Source organism: Lontra canadensis, unplaced genomic scaffold (genome assembly GCF_010015895.1).
Source record: "Lontra canadensis isolate GAN:19392208 unplaced genomic scaffold, GSC_riverotter_1.0 scaffold59, whole genome shotgun sequence".
Classification (NCBI taxonomy): Eukaryota; Metazoa; Chordata; class Mammalia; order Carnivora; family Mustelidae; genus Lontra; species Lontra canadensis.
This window is the reverse complement of record NW_022631053.1, coordinates 3628558-3655084: the sequence shown is the minus strand read 5'-3', so window position 1 is coordinate 3655084 and position 26527 is coordinate 3628558. Positions and strand designations below refer to the sequence as shown.

At 47.1% G+C, this 26527-nt stretch overlaps 2 protein-coding genes across 11 annotated transcripts; one reads left to right on the top strand and one right to left on the bottom strand.

Annotated features, from left to right (window-relative positions):
- Window positions 1–982: 982 nt before the first annotated feature.
- On the top strand, window positions 983–13562 carry LETMD1 (LETM1 domain containing 1). 4 transcript variants are annotated; one of them, XM_032876793.1, is made up of 9 exons: window positions 983–1117; window positions 1650–1801; window positions 3539–3654; window positions 4278–4360; window positions 6119–6305; window positions 6429–6530; window positions 6636–6788; window positions 7390–7486; window positions 13239–13562. In XM_032876793.1, exons 1-9 carry the CDS (start codon window positions 996–998, stop codon window positions 13301–13303), a joined length of 1077 nt encoding a protein of 358 aa, XP_032732684.1. In that variant the 5' UTR covers window positions 983–995; the 3' UTR covers window positions 13304–13562. The 4 variants fall into 4 exon arrangements, with proteins under 4 accessions (XP_032732684.1, XP_032732683.1, XP_032732686.1 ...); XM_032876792.1 differs by lacking the exon at window positions 13239–13562 and adding an exon at window positions 8410–8605; XM_032876794.1 differs by lacking the exons at window positions 983–1117; window positions 13239–13562 and adding an exon at window positions 8410–8605 and having other exon boundaries at window positions 3535–3654.
- On the bottom strand, window positions 12268–25764 carry CSRNP2 (cysteine and serine rich nuclear protein 2). 7 transcript variants are annotated; one of them, XM_032876785.1, is made up of 6 exons: window positions 25457–25764; window positions 24423–24573; window positions 20120–20356; window positions 18570–18829; window positions 15272–15568; window positions 12268–13279 (listed from the first exon to the last, which is right to left on the bottom strand). In XM_032876785.1, exons 3-6 carry the CDS (start codon window positions 20268–20270, stop codon window positions 12356–12358), a joined length of 1632 nt encoding a protein of 543 aa, XP_032732676.1. In that variant the 5' UTR covers window positions 20271–20356; window positions 24423–24573; window positions 25457–25764; the 3' UTR covers window positions 12268–12355. The 7 variants fall into 7 exon arrangements, with proteins under 7 accessions (XP_032732676.1, XP_032732670.1, XP_032732671.1 ...); XM_032876779.1 differs by lacking the exon at window positions 24423–24573; XM_032876780.1 differs by lacking the exon at window positions 24423–24573 and having other exon boundaries at window positions 25348–25461.
- Between the last annotated feature and the right edge of the window lie 763 nt (window positions 25765–26527).

The window sequence follows — 26527 nt, the reverse complement described above, 5'->3', positions numbered from 1 at the left end:
GTCAAATAAATAAAATCTTTAAAAAAAAAAAAAGATTCAGGTCTTGATTTCAGGGTGGTGAGTTCAATCGCTGTGTTGGGCTCCACGCTGGGGTTTTGGCCACTTTAAAAAAACAAATATTTATTGAGCACTTACTACATTCTAGGAATGACACCTAGTATTAAGGCTAAGGTACAACAGTGAACAAGGCAAGAAGGTGCTTGCCCTGTCTAGTTCCGGGAGGGGGCCAGAGAAGGAAACAAATGTATAAACAGTGTTAAGTGGTAAGTGCTATACAAGGTGATGGGGGGGGTGTATCCTTATTATGGACATTGTTTTAAATAGGGTGGTCAGAGAAAGCCTCTCAGAAAGGTGACATTTGAAACCCGACCTTGGTCTTCAGGAGGCGCTTAAGGAAGGGCATATCTCCACAAACCTAGTTTGGAAACCGGCGTCTAAAGCAAAAAGTTATTGAGTGTGCACAGGGGCCGCTCCCAGGCCTCCAACCCTGGCCACCTCACTGGCACTGGACAGTTCCCGGCCTATTGCGGCCGCCACCACTAGAGGGAGCCGCAGGTCTCCCCAGCCCCCAGGAGGCGCCGCGGCCCCAGGCAATGCGGCACTGGCACCCGGCACCTACCGCTTCTAGGCCCGGAAGCCCGGGGTACGTAGAGAGGGCAAGGGCGGCGCCAGAAAGCCCTAGGGAATCGCGAGGGATCAGCAGGCTCTCAGTGAGAGGACGTCCTCAAGACCACGAACCCAACCACTACCATACGTCCTTATCTGCCTCGGGGAGAGCCAGTTTCCGGCGCCTTTAAACCAGGAAGTCCTGGCTGCGTCCAATCCTGGTCCTTCTTTCTCCACTTAGTCTTAGCGTTGGTTCCTCGCCTGAGGAGCGCCAGACAGGCCGTCTATGGGTACCAATCAGCACTCAGGAAAGGCGCATGCGTTCTCCAACGAACGTGGCGTACGGTGAACTTTGACCCGAAAGTTTCTCCCCCTCCTTCCCTGTGAAGATGGCGCTCTCCAGGGTGTGCTGGGCTCGGGCTGCTCTGTGGGGTTCGGCGGTCACCCCCGGACCTCATGTCACCCGGAAGCTGCAACTTGTTCGCTGTGGCCTGGCCTGGGGGGCCCCTCGGTGAGGGACCTGGGAGAAAGGAAAGCGTTTCTGACGTACAGGGCTTTCCAGTGTCAGCCTTGTTTGCATGCGGTCTCTTAATTCTCAGCGTTCCACGCCCTGGCCCCGGGGCTTTTATTCTTCTGCTCAGAACTCGCATCCCGGTCGCACCAGTGATAGAGCTTCCTGACCCTCACAACTCTGAGTGCCCCATATTTTCCGAATTCCCAACGTGTCCTGAACTCATCTGTCAGCCTCCCTTTTCGGCTTAGGTTTTACGGCTTATCTCGATCCCATCTCTTTGGCCTTATCACGCTGTTCAAATGGTCCCTCAGGCTTTGCGCTCCCTGCAGACTCCTACCACACCCGATATTCCTTAATGCTTGACCTCTCGTCCGCGCGACGTTTTTCTCAGTCTGATTGCTTATCTCTCCTTATGCCCAAGATCTTCCTTGGATTTCCGAAGATTCAGGTCTTAGCATACAGCCTTTGAGACTGGTGTTTTACATTAGTGTAAAGGACTGATTCCCAGTCTCTTTGATCTCCCTTGTAGGTCTTCAAAGCTTCACCTTTCACCAAAGGCAGATGTGAAGAGCTTGATCTCTTATGTGGTGGCCAAGACAAAAGTGATTAATGGGAAATACCATCGTTTCTTGGGTCGTCATTTTCCCCGCTTCTATGTCATGTACACAATCTTCATGAAAGGTAAAACCAAAATAGAAATCCCTTGAATCCGTTCGTGGGCAATGTCAAAGAGTTTTAAAATAAATAAGATGACTTGCATGTTCTGCTATGTGGTGTGAGCTGGGGTGTTTTCTGTTTCATATATGCTTGAGGATTAAATTCGTTCTCAGCACTTTTGAAGATTGTTTCTAGAAAACATCCAGGGGGAATATAGTTATTGTTGCATTTTTCTTAGCCGCACATAGCCGACTATTATAGGAATTCTTTGACATGGACAAGGACAGGCATCTATGGCTTCACAGACCTTGCCCTGTGATGTCAGTTGACTTGGCGCATAAGAAAATGTGGTCTAATGCTTGTCACAGATCTGTCCTAGATAGCATATCGTGGAAACAACACTACATATACTTATTTTCTAAATGTTTTTGTTCAGATCAGAGCTGTGCTAGTTACTAGAAGAGTATATAATGATAGGTCACTATTACCTATATAATGATAGGTCACTGGCTGTGTGGCTGGGCTAGTTATTTAAGCTCCTCGTCCCTTCGTTTTCTCATCTGTAAAATATGGAAAATAATGGGACCTACCTATTGATCATATGGCTGTGAAGATTAAATAAATACATAAATAAATTACTTATGGTAGTATGTGCTCGATAAATGTGTCTATGTTATTGTACTCTATACTTTTATCATAACTGCAATTACAGTAAACTACCATATTGTCAGCTGTGAATGTTATCAAGATTATTACTAGCTTCATGGACCTGCAAAATCTAAAGTAGAAATAGAACGGCTGCTATGTCTTCTGCTACCAGGTTTATAACTAGGATTAAATGAGAAAAGGGCCTGGAAAAGCATTTTGGGTTTTTTTGGATTTTTTTAAGCTTTTATTTTTTCAAGATTTTATTTATTTTTTTAGAGAGAGAGCTCGAGCGGCGGTGGAGGGGTGGGGACACGCAGAGGGAGAGGGAGAAGCCGACTGCCCTGAGCAGGGAGCTAGATACAGGGCTGGATCCCAGTACCCTGGGATCATGACCTGAGCCAAAGGCAGAACACCTAACTGACTGAGCCACCCCTGCGCCCCTGTTTTAAACTTTAAATTATGGAAAATTTTAAATATACACAAAAATAGATTAATATAATGAATTTTCATGTACTCAACCTCACTTCAACAGTTAGCAACTCGTGGCCACCAATGTACTGAATTTATACACTTGCCTTCTCCTGTATTATTTTGAAACCAACCTAGACATTATATCATTTCATTCATAAATATGAAAGCATTTTTAAAAACTAAAGCCTTAAGTAAAATGTAAGAATTATTATCAGATAAACAAAAAAATTGCAACCATAGAAACATGTTGAATTACAGTATTTCTGAAAGTGTTCTAGAAGGAGATAAGTTAATATCTGGTTGGGGACTACATAAGGTTAATTGAGCAAGATTTCCTGAGGTTAGGGAGCTTTCGTGTTTTACTTTAAAGAGGGAATGAGTAGAGTGAACCAGAAGAGGGAGAGCATTCCATAATAGATCACAGAAGGCCAAGTTGGCTGGAAGAGAGATGATATGCTAGGGGGATAAAGAATGAGAAGAGAGATACAGTTTGGCCTCACAAGAGTTTCAAGTGTCCTGGTTTAGAGCTCTGATTTAGAGTAGTGTCCAGTAGGTGTGTTGTTGGTAAACATGGAGTTGGAAGCTATGGTAAGATTCAAACTAGGATAACATCACACTCTGTTCTCTACTTTAATGAGGCAGGATTGCAGATGTTATGGGCTGATGCCAAAAAGGCTAGAAGAATAAAGACAAATATGTGGAAGCATAACATAGAGTTTCATCAACTTCCATACCGGGAGATGGAGCATTTGAGACAGGTATGGGCCAGGGGCAGATGTCCAGAAGTTCATGGTGAGGTTATTAAAGTTAACCAAGAGCTCAAGCATTTTTCTTTCCTGTCTTGTTCACCCCTGATCAACTTTTCCCCTCCATTGTGAGATCAAGCATCGAACTAAATGAGAGCATCAGGTTATTTGTGAGACTTAGGTTTATTCAGAGTTGTAGCCCTCTAAAATAGAGCTCCATAGAGAGTCTGGAGGACTTTCTGAATAAAAGTTATAAATACTAAAATCCAGTTCATTTCTGAATATATAAAAATCTGCAGGGATCCAAAAGGCAGGAAAGTAGTATTTGGTGGTGACGTGATGGGTAGTTTGGAAGCTAGAAGTGAGAACCTAGGACCCATTTGGCATATCAGGAAGACTTTGTTGAGGGATTTATTATAATGTCAGGCCCCGTACTAGACATGACTTGGGATATCAAAATGAACCAAATCAGGGCTTCTGTCCTCAAGGAACTTACCAACTAGAGTTAGATAGAAATAACCTTGATCCTTCTGTGGGCTGCAGTGGAAGTTTACTGCACAGTATGGGGGAGGGATTGTTCATTGTATTAAGAACTTACTTAGGTTAAAACTGCATCTGTCTTTATTTCTGCTCAGTTCCGTCGAGACGTCACCAAGTGTCTTTTCCTGGGTATTATTTCCATTCCACCCTTTGCCAACTACCTGGTCTTCTTGCTCATGTGAGTATAGATTTCTATCTTCCCAGCATATTGAAGAAACAGATTTTTTTTTAATTAAAAATTATTTAAAGAACTTTCCATTTCAGAAGTAGCAGAGATTATCACACTTCCTGCTCCAGTCTTTTAATTAGCCACTCTGTAACACTTGGATTTCTGGATCAGCTATAGATGTAGGTAGCTTAGACTTTGCCTGTCTCTTAGCTACCCCTGTGTGTTGTGAAATAATATTATGACCTTTTCCATCATCCCTAGAATCAGCAGCCCACTCCCTAAGAAGCATAGGAATTTGGGAGAATCTTTTTTTTCCAGGAGAGAAATGCATTTCATATTCTGGTAACATAAATCCTTGTTACTTTACCTTGTATTCAAAGATGACTGTTTTATTTAATTAATTTATTTATTTCAAAGATTGGATTTATTTATTTATTTATTTGACAGAGCAAGAGAGAACATGAGCTAGGAGAGAGGCAGATAGAGAGGAAGAGGCAGACTCCCTGCTGAACAGGGAGCCTGACATTGGGCTCAATCCCAGGATTTTGAGTTCATGACCTGAGCCAAAGGCAGACACTTAACCCACTGAGCCACCCAGGCGTCCCAGTTTTATTATTATTTTTAAAAATTTATTCATTTATTTTGAGAGAGAGACGACAGGAATGAGTGAGCACAGGGTTGGGGGCGGAGAGAGGGAGTCTCAAGCAGACTCCGTGCTGAGCATGGAACCCAGTAGGGGGCTTGATCCCACAACCCTGAGATCATGACCTGAGCCGAAAACACAAGTCGGACACTTGACCAACTAAGCCACTCAGGTGCCCCCAAAGATGACACCTTTAAACTGTGATCTTGCATGTTATTTTAGTTATCTGTTGCTGTATAACAACCCTGAAGCTTAGTAGCTTTTCATGGTCTTATGGGTCAGGAAATCAGGGTTCCGGTGGATGACTGATTTTTCTCTTCCATGTGGTGTTGACAGAAGTCTCCCCAGTATTTAGCTGATGAAGGGACTAGTCTGGATGTTCTCAGGTCACTCATGTCTGGTACCTTAGCAGGGAGGCTGGAAGGCGGGAGCTCTGAGGTAGCATGCCTACAGGCCTCTTTAATGTGGTGACCTCAGAGAAAATGGCAGCTGAGGGCTCCAGGGGTGAGTGCTTCAGCAAATAAGAATCTGCTTGGCCTTTTATAACCTAGCCTTGGAGGTCACAAAGACTTACTCCGCTCTGTTTTATTGGTTCAGTCAGTCACCCAGATTTTAAAAGTAGGGGGACATAGACCTTCTCAGTAAGAGGAATGCCAAGGAATTTGCGGCTGTGCTTTAAAACCACTACACATGTGGAAAAATGAATTAAAAAACAAATTTGCCTTGAACGTTTTACATACACATACGGACTGTGCCACAGTTCGAGGTTGTCAGCATCTGCAAGGAGCGGCTCTCTGTGCACCTCTCTCCACCTCTATCCAAAATATGTTCTTCAGATGCTGTAGTTCAAATGAAGCCGTTTTATCTGATTGCTGCATGCGAGGCTGTTCCAGTACCGCTTCCTTTCATATAAGCTCAGTGATGTCACCTGAGATTGTGATTCAGTGTATCTTTAAACCTCGGGCTTAGATTCATTTACAGAAAAGAGCAGTGAGGTAGGGAGGGAAGTCATGTCTCCATCTCTTCTTCCTAGTGCTCATGTCTGCTAAACGCCTTCTTGGATCACTTTGAAAGAGGCCTGTTGTGACAGTGGCAAGTGACATTGTGATTCCTTTTCCTTTCAGGTACCTGTTTCCTAGGCAGCTCCTCATCCAACATTTCTGGACCCCAAAGCAACAGATTGATTTCTTAGATATCTATCATGCTCTCCGGAAGCGGTCCCACCCAGAAATCCTTTGTTATTTAGAAAAGGTTATCCCTCTTATTTCTGACGCAGGACTCCGGAGGCATATGACAGAGCTGTGCACCAAGGTACTCCTCCAACTAACCCTTCCTGCAAACTCTGACTCTTGTGAGATCCTGTTTGCACTAAAACTAGGAAAAAGGGCCAGGCAGGACCTTCCTAACCTCTGCCAATCTCTCACCTCTCCCAAGATACAGCATGGTACCCACCCAGCAGTACATGACATCCTGGCTCTGAGAGAGTGTTTCTCTAACCATCCTCTGGGCATGAAGCAACTCCGTGCTTTGCAAATGGTGAGCACTTTGAAGCTTTCTGTGTCCCGCAGCCTCACCTTGCCTCAGGTCGTGTGGGTGGTGCTAACTGTGTTGACTTTCTCCTCCTGTGTTGATGTGTTACAGAAAGCCCTGAGTAGAGCCATGCTTCTCACGCCTTACCTGCCTTCTTTCTTGTTGAGACACCGTTTAAAGACTCATACCATCGTAATTCACCAGCTGGACAGAGCTTTGGCAAAGCTGGGGATTGGCCAGCTGACTCCCCAGGAGGTGAAATCGGTAAGAACTTTCTGTGATACCAACCCTCAGTCCTCGGTGGGCTCCTGAGCTCATGGGGCTGGGAGCTTACAGAGAGCTCCCTGTTTTGCTTGTTAGAACAAAGGCCAAACTCTTTATTCTTTCACCTCCTTTCTGTGTCTTTTTTCTCAGTGAACTTAACTCATGGAAAAGGAATTGCCCATGTAATTTCAGTCTATATTTCTTTTCCCTGGGCCCTTCAAAAACTGAGGACACGATTCTTTTTTTTTTTTTTTTTTTAAAGATGTTATTTATCTGTTTGGGAGAGAGAGACAGCACAAGCTGGGGGAGCAGCAGGCAGATCCCAGGACTCTGGGATCATGACCTGAGGCAAAGGCAGATGCTTACCTGCCTGAGCCTCCAGGGTGCCCCCGAGGACACTGATCTTTAGACCTACCATTTTCTGTTATATACACTTTGCTTGTCCTCTGTGTCATAGTTCAGATTGCCGTGGAGAAAGGTTTCTTGTGGGCACGAGGTTATAACTTATTTAAAGGAGATTTTGAATTATTTGTGGGTTTACAGTTCACGGGCATATTTGCTATGTGATTATTGAGGACTATTCCTCTTCTGAGTGATCCAGGCTTGCTATCTTCGTGGCCTGAATTCTACCCATATTGCTGAAGAGAGGTGTCGAGCTTGGCTGGGAGAGTGGCTACAGATTTCCTGCAGCCTGAAAGGTGAGACACATCCCTGTGGTTATGCCACTAAAATCCAAAGTATTTTTCTCCTTGATTCTAAGATTATTTTGGAGTTGATTATTGAGTACCGTGGGACCCTTATTTAACGTATATATCTAAATGAAAGGGCATAAACTCATTTGCCTACAGGGACTAAGCAGGTAATGAAGTGGACTATGCAAGACAAGAGGGAGTAGTGAGGACTGTGGGAGCCCAAGACAGCACGTGAGCCGGCCAGAAGCAGTTTCTCAGGCCCAGCACTATTGACGCTAATGTCCCATTTGTTAGAGGATCTCTGGCACTGTCCCTGGTCTCTACCTATGAGATGCCAGCAGCATCCTCCACACCAGTTCCGACAACCCAGAATGTCTCCAAACATTGCCAGATGTCCAGAGGGGGAGAGGAGAACAGAATCATCGCAGTTGAGGAGCACTAGTCTAAAGGCCTTCAAATTCAGAACAAAAACACTCAGCTGGCTAAATGCAGAGTACCCGAGGGTGGGTATTAGGCCTGTGTGTCTTCTGGTGGAACCTTTGGCTAGGCCTTGATGTTTTCTAAGCCTGTGAATATCAGGCTAGGCCTACTAATCTCCTTGGAGCCGAGAAATGTCCAGAGCACCAGCTTCTACCAGAAGAATCCCAAGGGTGACAGTGGTGTTTAGTAGCATTACCATCTCTGAATTTTCTACCACCACCCCTTCAGAGTCAAGAAATGAGGCTAAGTAGAAAGGAGTGACTGGTGGAAGGAAAGGAAAGCGTACATGCAGGGACTGGAACAAAGCCGGGGAACTTTGAGAGTAGTAGCCTCTTGAAGTCACACCTCTGCACTCGGCTTCCCGCCTCTAGTATCCAGCCCTGTTCACCAAGGCAGTTAGAAGGCTACCTGTCCCCTGGCCAGGCTATTAACACTGATGGTGTTTGCAGAAGCTGAGCTGTCCCTCTTACTACACAACGTGGTCCTGCTTTCTGTCAACTACACTGGGACAGGGCGCTGAGTGAACCTGGAGCGGATGGCCTTGTCCTGCAGTCACAGAGGACAGCCGCGTGGTACCAGACAGCACTGGTCGGCAGGGGGGCTGTGTGCGCCCTTAGGCGTGTGGGAGGCAGAGGAGTAGGTACCGCTGGCTTCCCCGTGTGGTGCCCATGTGGGAGCTGGAACTGAAAGGAACCCTCTTCCCAGAGGGGGCCCAAGTGCGCCATCATCCCAACTTCCTCAGAATCAGCCGGAGCTGCCAGTGGCCTCTGTCCTGGCCTTTCCTTGTGAGATTTTAAGTTCAGGTCCTAGGAAGTGAGCTCTTTCATTTGGCTGAGGGCTTGACCACTGCTGTATTCCTTACAGCTGTGTTTTCGTTCCAGTTTCTGGCTGGCGAGGGCAATGGCACTGTTGAAATCGGCGCATTTACATCTATGCGTGTACTTCTGTGCTGCCCTCAATGCTTCTTCTGATGACCAAAAATAGCCTTTTTTTTTTTGTCCCCTCACTGCACTGGGTTAACCACTCCCTTTCCTTTCCAAATACTTGAACACTTTTTTTCCCCCCCAAGCAAATAGATATTCATATATGGGAACTAATGGAAAAGATAAAAGGAAATGCAAGTGCTTCTTGCCCGTTCACCGCCCCTTTATCTGTTTCTGGGCTGTGGGGCAGCCCCTAAGGATCTTCAGCTCTGCTGCCTCCACTGTGCTGTAACAGACAGTGGCCCCTTCCCTGGGCCATGAATTAAACCTCGAAGGTTCTAGGCACTGCCCCGCCTGGGAGACCAGGAGAGGCCTGCATTGTGAGTAAGTCGGGTTTAGCTTTTGTCTGTGTAACTTATTGTAAATGCATGAAGCACTGTTTTAAAGCCAAGTAAAGACTGCCTGAAACCAGTTGCTGCAAATGACTTATGCATACTCTAATTTTTTTGCTAAAGCTCCTTTGACAAGACTGACAAAACCTAACTAATGGGGGAGGGAGGTGGTTGGAATAGAAGCTTCTGGTGGGATGGAAGTTCTGAGGGAACTGATTCGACATCAGTGCTCTTTGATTTTAAGATGGTCCCAAGGAAGAGGGAATTTGGGATTAACAAATGAGCCCCCAAAGTAGGGACTATAGGCAGGGGAAAGCTCCAGCAGGGCAAGATCAGGGCCTACTTTAGCTGAAGAGGTACATAAAGGCATAGGATGCAAGTCAAGCTCTTGATGCTCCAAAGAGAATGTTCTATTTTTCCACCATAATGTTGTTAACATTAATCTCTAACTGACCTAATTAGTTTTATAGATGATGCTAGAGAAACACCCTTTCTCTAACAATTAACAAGACTGCCAAGATAAAGAATAACACACTGTTCTTTTGAATATTTCTTTAATATTACATTTAAATATTCTCTTTAAATACAGCATTATCACAATGTAAAGGACCTAAAAGAAAAAAAAATCTTTTCAGAGACCCAGACAAGCTTTGGATTCACATTGAAAATACTACCTGTGTACAGGATGTGAGAAAGGAAACTGGAAAATGAGTTGCAATAATGAGATTTCTTTTATCTAGGCCTAGACTGAGCAGAACCAAGGCCATGACTGAGCAGAACCAAGGCCATCTGCTCCTGTGATCAGAGGCCTAGGCTTAGCTTTTCAAGCAACCAAGAGCTAGAATTCTGTCCAGCTCAGGTAGCACCAGAAATGAGATGGACTAGGTTGTAGAAAAGGCCCTTTGCTTGACAAGATTAATGCTCAATGTTAATATTCAGCATTAAAAAACTTGGGATCAGCATGAGTCAGAATTGTTGAGTTAATGGAGGGATGGACTTGGATGAAAAAATTAGTTTTTCAGATATCGTTTCTTGGCCTTTCGGCTAAGATCAGGTGAAGAAACTAGTTTTTCAGTAAAACCAATTATCTTAGGGGTTGGCCATCAGTTTGACAATTAGATTTAGATTCTTGGTTTGATCCCAAAGGCTAAAGTGTCTCTTATTCAGCAGCTGGAATTCACTTCCTAGGTGAGGCTGGACCCTTCCTAAGGAGGGAATGTCTAGCACTGCTCCCCGCACAACACAAACTTTCAGGAAAATTCTTTTCCAGAGTCGAATTTGCAGTGAAGCTTCAGTCTTGTACTCAAGTGGCCAGCTGAAGGTGGGAGAGTGGGGCTCAGCTTGGGAGTGTCTAGATCTCAGGTACTTAAAAGACTGTTTTGTGAGGCTAGGGGATGGGGGAAGACAAGGTCCTGTACTTAAGAACTCCCCTCCAAATGTAAAACCAAGCAAAACCGGGAATGAACAGGAGAGGCAGACTGGGTTCATCTTTTAAGTACAGGGCCTTGCAGGCTCAGGTGAGAGATCGGATAGGCGAACTGCTGCTGGGACATACAGAAAGGGTGCTTTAACGGCCCACAGGAAAAGGCTGGGTGAGCAAGGTAAGTGGGAAGAGTTCTCTCCCCCACCAAAATCAAAAAGGTTTTCACTTGTTCTTTGCCACTTAACATACCAGAAGTGAAGCATGATGTAAAGGGTGCTAGAGAAGAGCATTCTGCTCCCTCCTGCCTCCAAACGGAGACAGAGATAACTACTAATAAAAAGAATTTTGCGGTGGTCATCCTGGAACATAAGCTGGACATTAAGATAAACAGGAACCGTGTCCCCCTATTGAGGTAAGAGCTGAATTTGAGTCCCACTTAATAGATCTCAAAGGTCATAGAACTTGAATTCTTTGGAACCTGGGAGCTGCATTTAAGAATTAGTTTGTAAAATAAGAATTTTACTTATCAGGATGGAGGGATCTGATAAATATTTGCAGTTCTTGGGGTTGTGGGGGGAGTGGACAGGAATAGTTTAAGAACTCTCCAACCCTGTATATCCAAGGACCACAAGGGTAGATACAGAAAAATAGAACAAAAACTAGTCTGTGACTTTAGATTGCCACATCCTCTGTTCCTTTAAAGCTCAAACCTCCCAGAGTGGGGGAAAGACCTGGGTGAAAAAGCAAGCGTGGCACAAATAAAGTCATCTTGCCAGACAGCACCCTGTCCCCGCTGCCTCTTTTGGACATAGTGTTCTATATATGCCTCCCATGGACGTGTGAGTCCCAGCCTAAAGGTGCCTGACAGAGCGGGCCTTAGGCAGGGGACTCCGGCTCTTCAGGCCACATCCCCAGCCAGTCTAGCTTTTTCTTCAAGGGAAAAGGACGGAGGGGGAAAGAAAGATAAATAGACAGGTTTAACTTTAGTACCTAAGAACACATGAAAGAAATAATTCAAGTTACAGACCAGGTATCCCCAGTGTGGGGAACAGGTCAGAGAACACCAAACAGGTCAAATGTTAACTTATTTACCAAATGGGGGGCCAGGGAAGGCAGGTTAAATTTTTATAAATCCTGGAGGTTTTCTACAGGAACAGAGACCCTTCCATCTGCTCCACTCTAGATCTGACCAGATACTCTGGCTGATGATACCACCCAAGAAGGGGTATCAGGGTGATTGATGAGAAAATGAGCTTGTATCCCACCTGGAGCTTGGGAAAGGAGAAGGGGCTTTGTCATGCCATTCAAATCACTGTGTTCTGGTCCCTATGTGACGAATAGCTGCTTGAATTACCCAGCTTCTCCTGGGAGATCCTCCTCCTTTGTTCCAGGGGCCCAGAAGGCTCAGTATACGGCACCGTGCAGCCGCCTCTGCCCCAAGACGCTCCCCAGACTGAGCTGGGACTGGTCTCCTTGGTTCCGTTTACCCTTTAAAAAATACTTTTACAAACAATTCTTTACCACCCATCCCTCCCCCCGACCCCAATAAAATAACATGGGAGTAGCAGCTGCTTCTACAGTTTTGTTTTGAAATGGTGTTAGATAAAATAAGGGAATAAATAGAGAATGGGTAAGAGGCGGACTCTCCATCCCCGCGTCACACTGCCAGAGGGAGTTCTAGGGAAGAATCTTCCGGGGGCCTGTCCTCACTCGGCTGGGAGGTTTTCTCCACCACACAGCCCTCTTCATTGTCCGTGCGGAAGGGGAGGCTCGAGGGGGACCACGAGGGGCGGAAGTCTTCATTCTCAGGCTCCTCAGTGCTACAATCTCCGGGAACTAGTGCTTCCAGAGTGGACGTTTTCCCCACTTCGGATTTACACAGGGCCGCTGGGTCTGTGGGGCTACAAGCCACCAGTGAGGTAACAGGGAGGGAGAAGACATTCAGATCCTTCTCCTTGGGGAAAGAGGGTGGGACTTCTTCCGTGTTGGGCTCTCCTTTCAGCCCCAGGACTGGCCTCTGCTCCACCTGATAATACACCAGGGGCCCGCTGTTCAAGTAGGATGGGCTGGTCACTGCTGAGGCAGTGGGGTGGTCGGAGTTCTCAGCAAAACACAGGACGGAGGAGCCTGGGGGCAGCTGAGCCTGGATGAGAATGGGGGCCGTCAGGCCCGGGCACAGCTCTTCAGGAACAGCCAGGGGCTCCTCCAGGATGCACACGCCCAGGCTCTCTATGCTGGAGTCCAGGCTGGCACTAGAGCCACTGGCGTCTTCCTCTGCCTTGAGCCGCTCGAGTTCCTCTGCGCTCTGTAGGTGCATCACTGCCGTCTCGTTCTCAGCAATGAACTCCTGGAAGTCCTGTGTCTCTGAGCCTTGGGCTCCCGTCAGGCTGCAGCTGGCCGTGGGTGAGGGCTCCTCGTCGGGGGCCGGTGGGCGGCTCACCTGCCGCTTGTTCTCCAGCTCCAGCTTCATGATGGTGTGGAGGTAATGAGTCCGGACCCGGATGGGATTAAATTCAATGCGCCCGGCCATGTTCCCACAGCCATCCCTCGAACAGCCACATGGGAAGGACATGCGGTCCACCTGAGGAGAGGACAAGAAGGTTGAGGGAAGTTGAGACCACCAGACTTAACGATGGAGAGTGGAGACATGAGCTGGCAGCAAACAGGCAGCTGGGATTTGAGGTCTTAAAAAAGGAACCGCCAGGAACAAATGTAACGCACAGCGTGACCTAACAGAGCACTACGTGGTAGCTGTCAGGTAGTTTCAGTTCCAGCACAGCCATGAAGTAGCAGTGTGCCCTCAGGAAGTTCCTTTATCTCAGGGGCACCTGGTCACTTAAGCATCCGACTCTTGGGTTTGGGCTCAGGCCATGACCTCAGAGTCGTGGCATCGAGCCCTGCATCAGGCTCCGCGCTCAGTGCAGTCTTCTCATTCCTCTCGCTCCCCTTCTCCCCTCTTCTTGTGCTTTCTCAAATACATAAAATCTTAGGGGGGGGGAGGGGCTTGGGTGGCTCAGTCGTTAAGTGTCTGCCTTCAGCTTAGGTCATGATCCTGGAGTCCCGGGACTGAGTCCCACATTGGGCTCCCTGCTCAGCAGGAAGTCTGCTTCTCCCTCTCCCACTCCCCCTGCTTGTATTCCCTCTCTTGCTGTCTTTCTGTCAAATAAATGGGTAAAAATCTTAAAAAAAAAAAAAAAAAAAAAAGTCTTTATGTCTTTAGGGCTTTGTTTCCTCTACCAAATAAAATATAGCCAAAAATCATGTTAAAGGGCCTTTCCAGTTAAAAAGTCCAAAGATACCTCTGAATGCTGACAGTTCTCACAGTAGAAGAAATTTTTGTGCCTCAGAGACTTATCCAGAATTCACCTAGTTTATTGAGAAAACAAAGGTCGGGGCCCAAGCCTACTACTTCTGCAGTGACAAGGAAAGGTAGTGGAAGATCTAGCTGGTCCAAAGCAATATATTCTAGGGAAACTAAGCAAAAGTGCCTTAGTTTTGCTAGGGTGCTATAATGACAGTTCGAACATTAACAATGGCCAGCTTTTTACCACCTGGTTCATCTTTCTCTGATGGTGGACCAGATGAGGTCCAGAGCAGTTACTAAGGTATGTAACTTACAGACCAGAAATATCTGGAAAGGAGATCCTCTCTGCCTCCTTTATCTCCCTTTTGGACCCCAAAAAGGAAAGAAGCCCACACATACCAAAAATTTAAAAAAAAAAAAAAAAAAAAAAAAAGAGCAAATATACATATACAAATATACAATGTCTTCCTATGATACCAACTTCTAGAACTCTCCATTCCAGTTCTTAGGAGCAGTCCAATTCTTAGGACTATTCTCAGGACTGTGTAACAGACTGATTCATTATGGGACTTCAGTCTGAAAAGCAGTATTTGGCCAGATCTGCTACAGCTATTACCTACCTAAAAACAAGAAAGAAAAGGTTCATTAGGATACATTCATCACAAGGACTCAGCACCCACATCCTCAGTATACAAGTTCCAAATAAATTTCATCCTTTGGGACAGTACTGCTATTTTCAATGGAGATATGCCTTCTAAGCTGTCCCGTCAGGCCAGCTAGGGGATGATGTCTTCCATCTTTTAGGACACTGGACTTAAGCTCTGCCAGGCCAAGTCTGATCCTGAATTACAGGAACCCAAGAATTATTTTGAGTTTTACAAAACTGGAGTAGAGGTCCTGTGAGTGTTTGCAAGATAAAACCTGAAGGCCCACCTCGTCTCTCTGCTTCCTTTTAGCTCATGAAATCAGTCAATATTTAAGGAACAGCTACTAACATTAAATTTATTAACCCATGTTCCCCCATCTGCTGACAGCTGATGCTTATCACTTCTGAAGTGAGAAACACGGAAAGATAATTGCTATCTCCCCAGCTTAGGAATCCCGTCATGCTTGGTTTTTTCCCTTGGTGGAGGAGGGCTGTGGAACTAGGGAGTGTTCCCAGTCGTGGGGAATCCACCCACAGACGATGGGCAGCCTCCCATGTTCACTGGTCCCCACACCACCTGCCCCAGACTCTAGGTCTGCCATCTCAGGCAAACTTGTACTGACCTGGCATTTAATCCCAGCCTGACTACAGGCACAGGCTTCTGGGTCACAATACAGGCGACAGTCACAACCACACTCTTCACGTGACAGGCGGATGGCTCGAAGTTCTTGTTTCTCTTCAGCATCAATGCGGTGCACCCCTGAAGCCCTGAGCAAGGCCCGTCGCCGTTTGGTGGGCAGAGGCTGCAGGAAGAAGTAATCGTCCACCTCCACATTTTCCACATCGATATCTTCATCTGAGACATCATCCAGGGTCAGGCCATCAGCCTCCACCGACTCCACTGTCCCATTCTTGGTCAGCTGCCGGGAGACAGGAGGAAGGAAAGGTTAGCCTTAAGAGCAACAGAACCCGAAGGAACTTTCTGAGATGATGGGCATATCCATGCTGCTCGTAGCACATGTAGCTACTGAGCTCTGTAGATGCGGCCAGCACAAAGCAGAAGGGGAACTTTTTAATTTTATTTCATTTTAATTGAGTATAAATAGCCACATGTGGCTACTCGCTACCACCATACTGGATTGTTTAAGAGAATAAATCGAGAGCAGGAAGGCAGGCAGCCTTCAGCAGCTCTAACACCTTCCTGTCAACACAGAGGCTATCACCTTTCTGGATCAAAGTTTCTCAAAGCCTGTGTCTCACTGTCTCTCCTAGAAGATAGTATTTTCCCACAAATATACCCTCCATCCCCAGCCCTGGGTCCCAAAACTTTAGCGAACCTGTCTTCTAACGACAGGGAGGAGGTCTGCCAATGGCTGGATGTTCCTCGGATATCTAGACAACCTTGCAAGACACCCTTCAGTCTGCACCCCCAAGGACCCCAAACCACAAAGAGCACACTAAAGTGTAGTACAAGGCTACCGGGTCTTCATCAAGGAACCTGAAGCCTCCCCATTTCACTGGGAGGAGAAAAAAATGACCAATTCAATGGCTATCCAAGCCCTCACTTCCAACCCACAGCCTAGAATACACTCATTCTCCTTCCTAATCCTTTTTATTTGATTTCAAAGAAAAGCTGTAGGTGAAGTAGGGAGGTGTATATAATACTGGGGTACTCTCTAGAGACAGAAATCTGGGTTCTCTGGACTGAGAAAAGACAGGGAACCAGGAAAAGGGAGTCTTCGTGGAAGGACAGGCTGAAGACAATCTGGCCGGGTGAGTTTTGAAAACTCACCCAAGAATTCAAGGAAAGAAAATGAGACTGCATGATTCCCAGAGCTCTGAAAGCTACCAGCAGGATGAGAGCCAAGCTCCTGGAGGGGCCGGTTTATTTCATCAGACCCAGCCACAGATGAGTGCTAGTAAAGGAACAACTCCTGGGAGACAGATGATGCAACATACCCGGCTAATCAGCTCCACACCTGTTGTGTTTGTTTGGGGGAAGGTGGGGGAGGGGGGACAAATACAGAGGTGCTTCTGGGCATTTCCTGGTCTGTTATTTCTGTGCCAAGCAGACCCATGGTGAGGGGCCCTTCTGCCAACCTTAGGACTGCTCCCCTTGTCTGTTTTGCTGGGGATGGGCTCCTCCTAAGCACCCTCCCTCCTGCTGTCCTCTCCAGGGAGAGAGATTAGAGATGCAATAGGAAGAAACCCACATATAGATATAAGAGTTTCATGTAACACAACAGAGGTGGCATTTCAACTCAAGTGAGAGAGAGAGTCCTCTGGTCATTAAATGATATTGGGATAACTGGATATTCTTCTGAAAACTAAGTAAAGCTGGATCTCCAATTCATACTCCCCCAAATAATGACTTCCATGTTAGTAAAAGGCCAGAATTAAAAAAAAAATAATAATAATGGAAGGATTAGAACAATTACACATCATTAAAGCTCCAGAGTACCAGGAGCTTTTTTGGGGGGTAGGGGGTGGGGGAGCGAACAGCCTAAAAAGGAAAGTATTAGATGGCACATGGGAGATGCGAAGGATCTATTTTTTTAGATTAACAGTCTCCCCTGTAGAGTACTAAAGTTAGGAAAATTTTCTAAGAAAAGAGAAAACTGGACCCGGGGAGGGCAAAGTAAGGGTTTTCTCTTGACACAGAAAGATTTATCAGTTGCCACACGCGTGCTCTTGTTCACTAAATCAGCTACTAAGTAGGAATCCTACGTCAGCCTCGAAGTTGCCTGGCTTTGTCCCTAGACCTCCGGCAAGCGAGGCCAGAGAGCAGGACGGAATCGTGCTTTGCCAGGTTATCCCTCGACCAGATCTAGCAGAGAGGTTTCTTCTAGGCAAAGGGAAGAAAAGCCTTCGCTGCAAATGGTGAGAACAGTGTTTATTTCCCCTGCTGTTGCTATAGCAGCAGAAAGGTGATAGGGTCAGTGAAGGAATTCCTCAGACACAAGAAAGGGACGCCTCAATGTCGTTCCAGTCAGAAAAACAGGTGGAAGGCTCCAGGAGTGGGCTGTGGGAAGGAGACGTCGCTGACAGAGGGAGACAGGAATGAGATGCCATTAGCCCACATCCTCTGCCCTCAGTTCTCCAACCACCCCATGTTCTGGGATTTCACCCACAACTCTGGAAATAATGCAGCCACCTGTTTGAATATAGGTCCGCATGCTTTGGGCCCACAAGAAACTTGGCCAGGCGGAGAGCAGTGTTCTCCAAATTTGGAACTAGGAACTCGGGGTGGGGGTGGGGGGAGGGGAGTTGTTGCGGCCTGGTGGAAAGTACGGCTGTGGAGGGCCAAGCAGCGCCAAGAGCAACTGGGCAGCTGTAAAGAGCCATCCTGTACGAAATGGGTCTTCTTCCAGCCCTGCTCTCTTCCTAAACTCGAAGAGCGGGTGTGGCATCCAATGGCAGGCCCAGTACCGTACAAAATGAAATAGCTGTGTGGTAGTGCCGTTGCTTACACCCAAAAGACCATCACCTAGAGGGGACGGAGGTTTCAGAAACAGCAGGGTCTACTGGAGAAAGCCTGTTCTGTGCACTGGGACAACATAGAGTCATCTGACAAGAAAGTGAAACAATGTGCTTCCTCGGGCTCCCGGGGTGGCAGACTTGAATGTTTTCAGGTATTCGCACCTTAAACTTGTAAAAAAATTTGCTGAGGGGGCAAGGGTAGGGAATTCTAGGCAAGCTATTTTGCTATCTTGTGTAGACTCCCCACCAGAGACAGAAAGAATGGTGTCACAGACTGAGATTTGGTTCCAAATCTGAGACTTCTCACTAGAAAGATCTGGAATCTCTACATGCCAAGGGCAATAGACAAATTAAATAATTAAGAGACCTAGATGGTTTCCCACGTTTGTCTTGGCACATGGGTAAGTAACCAGACCCCGGATCCCAGACCCCTTTAGGCACCTTCATCTTCTTGGCATGGAGTTTCTCCTCCTTCAGATGCTCACGAAGAATCTCCCGATGGTTCACCTCCTGCTCCTGAGCAAACTCACAGAGCGTGTAGCTGCGCACAGAGTTATGGCGCTGGGCCATGCCCAGCGAGCTCCCTCCCTGGCTGGGCACACTGGTGAAACCCTGGCGCCGGGCAAAGTAGTATACAGTCACCTGGTCAAAGCGGACATTCTTTCTCCGCAGTTGCTTCTGTCGCTTGAGGATGGATGTGGCTGAGAAGGGAGCACAGAGCAGTTTTACCAACCCCAAAATGGCCTGCCTGGGGCCCTCATTCTTTCTCATCAGCCTAGGTGCTCAGTTATTGTCCAAAGTGCTCTCTGTGCCTTGAGACACTTCTAATCTTCCCGTCATAAATGCACGGTTGGGAGGGACCCTGAACATCGGCTGGTCTATACCACTGCCTCCAGGCTGACCCCAAGAGCTAATTTTGGACATTAGCTGGGAAGAGGATCTCTAGGTAATCTTTTCAGGCTCTAACAATCTATACGGCTTCACTGTCCAATGCGACAACTACCAGCCACACGTGGCAACTGAAAGTAGTAATTAAAAAAAAAAAACAAAAAAAACCCCAAAAACTTAAATTCAGCTCCTCAGTTACACTAATCACATTTCAAGTGCTCAGAGCTACATATGGCTAATGGCTACCATACTGGGCATTACAGATATAGAACACTTGTATCATAACAGAAAATTCTATTGGACAGTGTTATCTAGAGCTGGGGATGGTGTACTACTTCTTTAAGGGGCCGGACAGTAAATACCATAAGGTCTCTGCTACAGCTACTCGACTCTGCCACTGTGACATGAAAGCAATTACAATGTGTGTGGCTGTGTGCCAATAAAACTTTATTTACAAAAATGGGCCGGGGCACCTGGGTGGCTCAGTGGGTTAAGCCTCTGCCTTCAGCTCGGGTCATGATCCCAGGGTCCTGGGATCGAGCTCCACATCGGGCTCTCTGCTCAGCAGGGAGCCTGCTTACCCCTCTCTCTCTCTGCCTGCCTCTCTGCCTATGTGATCTCTGTCTGTCAAATAAATAAATAAAATCCTTAAAAAAAAAAAAATGGGCAGAGGGTCAGATCTGGTCCATAGGTAACCTCTGATCTATAGAATCAGAAGTTCTTTCCAAGAAATTAATGGAGCCATGAGAATTGGGAAATCCGGAGCTGCCCCAGTTGTCCATGTATGTCCTTCTAGAGCTACAACTGTGTGGGACTCTGGTCAGTTAAGGGTAGAATCCTGGACTACTTCTTCAATTTAATTCTGCCCATTCTGGGGACCTATAAACCACAGCATAGGAAAAATCAGCTAGAATAAGTTAGACCTAAGTCTACGATATTAGAGCAATAAAGTCCTCCGAAGAGTAAGGTTGGGCTAAGAATGGAAAAGACCATGATTCGGGGAAAAGCCTCCTGCCAGATAGAAGAAGCTGTCTCAAGGACTGCAGTGGGCTCTGATGCTCAGAGGACGTGGGTGGAGACCGGGGGTGGAGGGGCTCACTCACGTGTGAAGCTGGCAGCTGTAGGAGGATTGAGGCTGTCACAGCTGTCAGCACTGTCACTGCTGGAGATCTCATCATCTGAGTTGGAAACCGATGAGCCCACATCCACATCATCAAACTTCCTCTTGAGACTCGAGCCCGTGAATGCATCCATTGGTTTCAAAGGGGTTTCCTTGGGGAGCCCACCACGTTGGCCCCAAAGGCCCTGCTCACCACCGGTTAGTCAGGCGCATTAGGATTCTGCCCAGGGGAAAAGAGGAATCAGCATTCCTTTTCTGAGCCGGACCCCTCCCAAGTCTATACACACAGCTCTCCAAATGAAGAAAGTAAGTCCCTGAGCTAGCGCGGATGTCTGGTCTTTCGAGACAAGGTCATTTCTCTACTTATTCTGGCCGACGTTTTCCTACTTTTATTTCCCTTCAGCCCCTCCAGTCTCAGTCACTCTAAAATAATGAGATGAGTAACAGCGGCACCTTTCTGAGCAGAGTGAAGGCTTCTGGTTCCAAGCCAGCTGGGCTCTGGGTTTCATTAGCCCCGGAATAACGGGAGCGGCTCCTGAGCGCACTCAGGAGAGCTCTCCAAGGGGCCAGCACGAGGGACTGAAGATTCCAGGCAGAATTAGGCTGGGCCCAAATTCAGACTAGATCCAATTATTTTTCCTAGTGAAAATTTAGCCTGGCTTTTCCCAAAGTGTATACATTAAATCAACTAGTTCCATGGATATTAATAGCTTTACGTGGAAATAGGACCGCTGCGTCCAAATAGTTTAGAAGAGTGCTCATGACAGGACAGCTTGGAGGCTTTTACTATGCTAACGAGCGTGGTGAAGGGTGAGAGCAAACATAGCGCAGGGTCCCCACACCTGGTCATGGAACCCTCTGTTTCCAGAGTGTCTCACGGGGGGGTGGGCAAGTGATTCTTGGAACACACTTTGGGAAATCCTGCTCTAGGCTCTGGAGTTCAGAGTTTATCAGAAGCCCAGGAAAACACTTACACCCAGATCTTCACAAGGGTGAAGTTTCTCATCAGGCTGCTAGAAAGGTCAAATTCCGTTCTGAAGAATGCACTGAAGATTAGAATCGGCACTGCCTTCAAAAGCCCAACTCTTTTTCAATTTCATACATCTCCATAAAATAGGGCCCAGCTGGCCAACCACCATCCCCTGTGCGAGGAAAACTTAGCTTTACCATCTTAGCCCTCTGTAAAGAAGCTGGCACAGGAAAAACAAATAGCAAAAGAGTGACAGTTGGCTCTGGTGTCGTCAAGATGGTAGGCAGGGTTTTTGACACGTCACACACACACAGAGTCCAGGATGGTCCATTTCCCAGGGACAAAGCTTTCTCCTTCTCCGTCTTTGAACTTAAGTTCCCAAGAAGATGAATCTGCCTGACAGAAATGCTGTCAGAGCCGGAGCCACACGTGATGCTATGAAGCCTCCCTGCTTTGCCTCAGTAATGCCAGAATCTCCCCAGACTATGATCTCACTAGTTGCTAATTATGCAGCAGGAATAACACTGCCCAGGAAGACAGGGCTGCATTACTGCAGAGCAGCTACCCAGAATACACCGTGGTGCTGCGAGATGCCTGCTACAGACTCAACCAGACCTAGTAGGTACTCGAGCGAAGACACTTCCTGATCTATCTGTCCAGATCCCATGAACATTCGCACTCGAGTCACAAGATGTACCTAAGAAACCTCAGCCATCGTAGGTCTCGGACAAGCACATTCTTGAAATAAATTTGGCCGGGGCGGGGCGGGGGGGGAATCAAGTACTTGCTAAGAACTGTAATTAAATGTAAAAAGGAACCCAAGGTGTCAATTCTGTTCTTCAGGTTACTCATCTTACCATTGGAGGTCACATTCCCAGGACATATAAAAATAGAGCCAAGGACCTTTTAATGTGGTAAGATTTCGGCTGGGCTTAAAGAGACCTCTTTTTTTTTTTTTTTAAGATTTTATTTATTTATTTGATAGAGACACAGTGAGAGAGGGAACACAAGCAGGGGGAATGGGAGAGGGAGAAGCAGGCTTCCCACGGAGCAGGGAGCCCGATGCGGGGCTTGATCCCAGGACCCTGGGATCATGACCCAAGCCGAAGGCAGCTGCCCAACAACTGAGCCACCCAGGCGCCCCTTAAAGATACCTCTTAACTAATAAATCCCCATCCATTTGAGGATGGGGGGGCGGTAATCTTTAAAATTGAGAATTTATGTGGGTGGGATAAAAAAAAAAGAGAGAGTGTTGGGGCGCCTGCGTGGCTCAGTGGGTTAAGCCTCTGACTTTGGCTGGGATTGGCCCTGGCTTTCTGCTCAGTAGGGAGCCTGCTTACCCCTTCCGCCTGCCTCTCTGCCTACTTATGATCTCTCTCTCTCTCTGTCAATAGATAAATAAAATCTTTTTAAAAAAGAGAGAGAGAGAGAGAGAATAATGTTGACAACCGAACTGAACTTTTCCTCCCCACTTAAAAACCTTATCAACCAGATGAAAACTCAGACTGCGCAGAAAAATCTGCTTTCTCAGAAAGGGCCTAAGACCAGCTCTAGTTTTCACTGAGATGTCTAATGTTGCTATAGGGAAAGTGGCTTCTTCCTTGGCCTGGAGGCAGATGTGCAGTCCTGTTCTTTCCTCCAGCGTCTCTTTGCTTCCAGGAGTGTGGCTTCCCTTTGACTCTTTCTCTTTATGCCCTGCATGAGGCTGGGTTTGGTCCAAAATCATCTTTATTATTAAAATTCTCACTGTCTCAACCCAGCTGCCCTCAGGAGTATCACTTCCTCTGGTGCAGCAAGGATTGCTGGCTCTTTGTTCCACTCTCCTTTGCCCTTTTCTCTATGTCTTTCCCACTTCCACTCCTGGAATAGTGGCTTCTGGGCAATGATAAGAGGGAAGTAAGAAAGAGGGGAGAAAAAAGAAAGTAGAAAGAAAGAAAAGATGTGAAACCTAGGAGAAAGGTATTTTCCTTAAAATGCTGGGGGATCATCTGAACCCCTGGCTATGTAGGTAAGTAATGTGCATACTGACTGAGCTCTCCTCACCCTACCCAGGACCGCTCTGCATCACTCTCTCTGACATTTACTCCACTATATATATAATCCATTGATTCTCTCCTGACAACCAGTATAAATTTAAATTTCAACTCCGCCTTCCTTGCCCAACTCTGGTGTGAACTTGACTTGTCAGAAAAAGATACTCGGTTGCGCACCAAAAACAAACCTCCCATCCATTTCCTCTTCAGTGGCCTGAAGAGACCTCTCTTTGCAATGGAAACAACCAGAATAGGTCCCACACTTTCCAGTTCATTAGATCAACCTCTTTTCAAATCACACCTCGAAATCAAGTCATTCCCACCTCTCTCAACCATTCACTGGCAGAGGATCAACGTCTGTGTTCAAGAGAAACACTTGTGATTTATACTCCAAGCACCTAAACCCATACGGAAATAATGAAGGTGAGACTGGAAATGCAGGCCATAACTGACAATTAACTGTCAAAATGACCAACTCAAACAACAAATGCTTTTGGGGAAAATAATGCAAACCCCCATAAAAGCTTTTTAATGCCAGTGAAATGAAAGGTCAGCTGACTTTCTGGCTACATGCCTTATGGTCTTTTCTCAAGTGTTTCTAGTTGAGTATTTCCCAAAGGTATATGAAATAAAGCATACCTACAGGGTACAGAAGATATGACACTAGCACCAAATAAAGATCTATAGCGTACGTGCATTTTAGTACTAGATCTAAGCCTTTTCAGGCCTGTAGGATTCCTATCACAACCTCCCCAAAACAGAAAACAAAACAATACAGCTTATGTGAGACTAGCAAAAGAGGGACTGCCCAGGAAAAATTCTCTGGATTCAACATGTATTTGCAAAGGTTAGGTAACAAAAGCCTCTCTCTTGAGTATAAAATAATAATATAAGGTATATCTCACAGGAGAAAGCCTCTTCACGCCAGTGGAACCCAACCTCCTGCTAAAGGTCAAGGGACCAAAATCTCTGGTAGGATTGTCGGGGTTATCTTCTGTAGCTGGGTTAGAAGGAAGGCAGGTTTACTGCCAAGTGTTTGGATAAACCTGAGTAAGATAACCTGACCTGTTTCTTCTTTTACAAGATATTGCTGTTGATTTTCAAATACTATGAATTTCATGGATCCATGTGTCCTTCTGATTACCAGGATCATGAACTTATAAAGTGCTTGAGTGCAAACATACTGTTTAAACTAGGTATTTTAAGGAAGTCCCCCTCTAGCCCTCACTGTTTTATGGTTTTTTTTTTGTTGTTGTTGTTGTTGTTTTTTACCCATTCACTACCCCAAGGTTAGAATTTGGCTTTCCATGTCTAAACTACCATGGTATGGAGGACACAAGATCTCTGTGGGAGACCCGGAACATGATGCTGCGGGAACCATTAACTCTCAAGGATATCTAGTCATTTATAACTCTGGCACACACCAACATCCTCCTGGGTTTGGAGATTAGCAAGATGTAACGTCAGAAAAGAAATGAAAATCTGAATAAACTATGAATTTACCTTAAACTGAAAACTGCAGGACAAGAGGACACTGTGTCTCTTGGGGATAACTTCTAACATTTCATACTGAAGAACGGTTTGTGTGTCACACTGCCACTCTAACCCCTTTAAAAGGATAAATCAAGACCATGGCACTAAAGGGGATGGATGGCAGTCAGTTGCGTGTTTGGGCCTGTGGAAAATGATCAAGATAGCAGCCAGGGCAAGTGATGCTTTCGTTTTCCCCCACAACGCTAGAAAAATGGGAGACATCAGGAACCTGAGCCGAAAGGACATGTCAAGGCATCAGTTCCCTTTAATGGACACCCCTACTGAACCCTTCAGCTCCCGGCCCATTTCTCTGATTCCTGCTAACCTTCCCGCTCATTCCAATCGTCTGCAGCCCCTGCCCAGTCTTCCTCATCCCTTCCTGCCTGCTACTCACAAATTCCCAACCACTCCTCCCACATTTTCCTCTATCCGCCCTCCCCTTCCTTCACTTCCCTCCATCCTACATCATCTCCACTCCATTCCGAACTCAACCCTCATCCGCAATCCTGCCAGCTTCCAAGCCGCCCATCGGTCTCCCCCAAGCTGCCCCCGCAGTCCGGGCCCGCGTCCTCCGTGCCCCTAGCTCCCACGCCTCTCCCGACTCTTTCCTTTCCCAGCGGCGCCCTGGCTCCCCGCCCCCCGACCGCTCCCGTCCGAGCCTCCCTCATTTCTGACCCCTCCATTCGCGCAGCTCTGGGTTGACCACTCCTCCACAGCCGCCCGAGGGCCGATCCCGAGAAAGGATGAGGCGGCACCCTCCGCCCCGCACCCCCAGGCCCATTACCGGCCCCGCCGCAGCTGCCTCCTCCCGTGATGGTCTCTGCCGCCCCCGCTGCCGCCGCCGCCGCCGCCCTAGCCCGGGTGGGAAGGAGAGAGGAGATAGCGAGTCCCGGGCCCGCGGCGACGGTCGGGGAGTTCCCAGGGCGGCAGGGCTGGGAGGGAGGGCGGGTGGGCAGGTCGGCCGGCAGGCGGTGGAGGGCGGGCGGCTCCAGCAACTCGGGCGCCCCCGGTAGCAGAGGCCCAGAACCGCCCCGGCTCCGGCTAACAATAGGCTCCGGCTGCAGCGCTCTGGCTCTTATAGGCGCCGGCACGTCCGGACCGAGCCCCGGGGCAGGCTGGGAAATGGAGTCTACGTGCCAGCCCCACCCCCGCGGCATGCCGGGAATTGGAGGCGGAGACCGGCGCAGAGCCGAAAGTCGCCCGCAGACCGGCTCTGGAGGCGGCGTCTCTGCTGCAGTGGAACCTGGGAAAGCGAGGTTGGCGCCGCTGCAGCCCTTAGAACCGGAAGGGGGACAGCCTCAGCCACATATCTTCAATGACTAAACGAATCTACCTCTAAAACTCCCCTTTTCCTTTCGCCAGGACTACATTCCCATACCTAAAGAACACGGTCCCCCTTATGCTCGCCCGTGGGAGCTTAGTCTTAAGCAGCATGACATGCTGCAACCTGCCTAAGGTATAGAAAAGAAAATACAATGTATTGAGTTACCGCGATACGGATTGACTGGTTGATGTGTTTTCTTTTCTTTTTTTTTTTTTTAAAGATTTTATTAGGTTGATGTGTTTTCTATCAAAAATAGTTTTACATGATCTCTGATCTTAACAACTTTGCAAGTCATTTTTAAGATGGGAAAAACGAAGACTTGGAAGTCAGAAGTTCTATGTCATTTGCCAAGGACACCCATCCTTGGCTTCTGGCCTCAGAATAGGAGCATACGGCTCTTCTTTGACTTATAAGGCCCTATCACATATAGGTAGGTACATTCCCTCTCCCTAACAGCCTCATCACCCCCTATCCTGTCATCCATCTTGTTTCCTTCTACTTTTCCCCTCCTGTACTCTGTTTTAACTACAT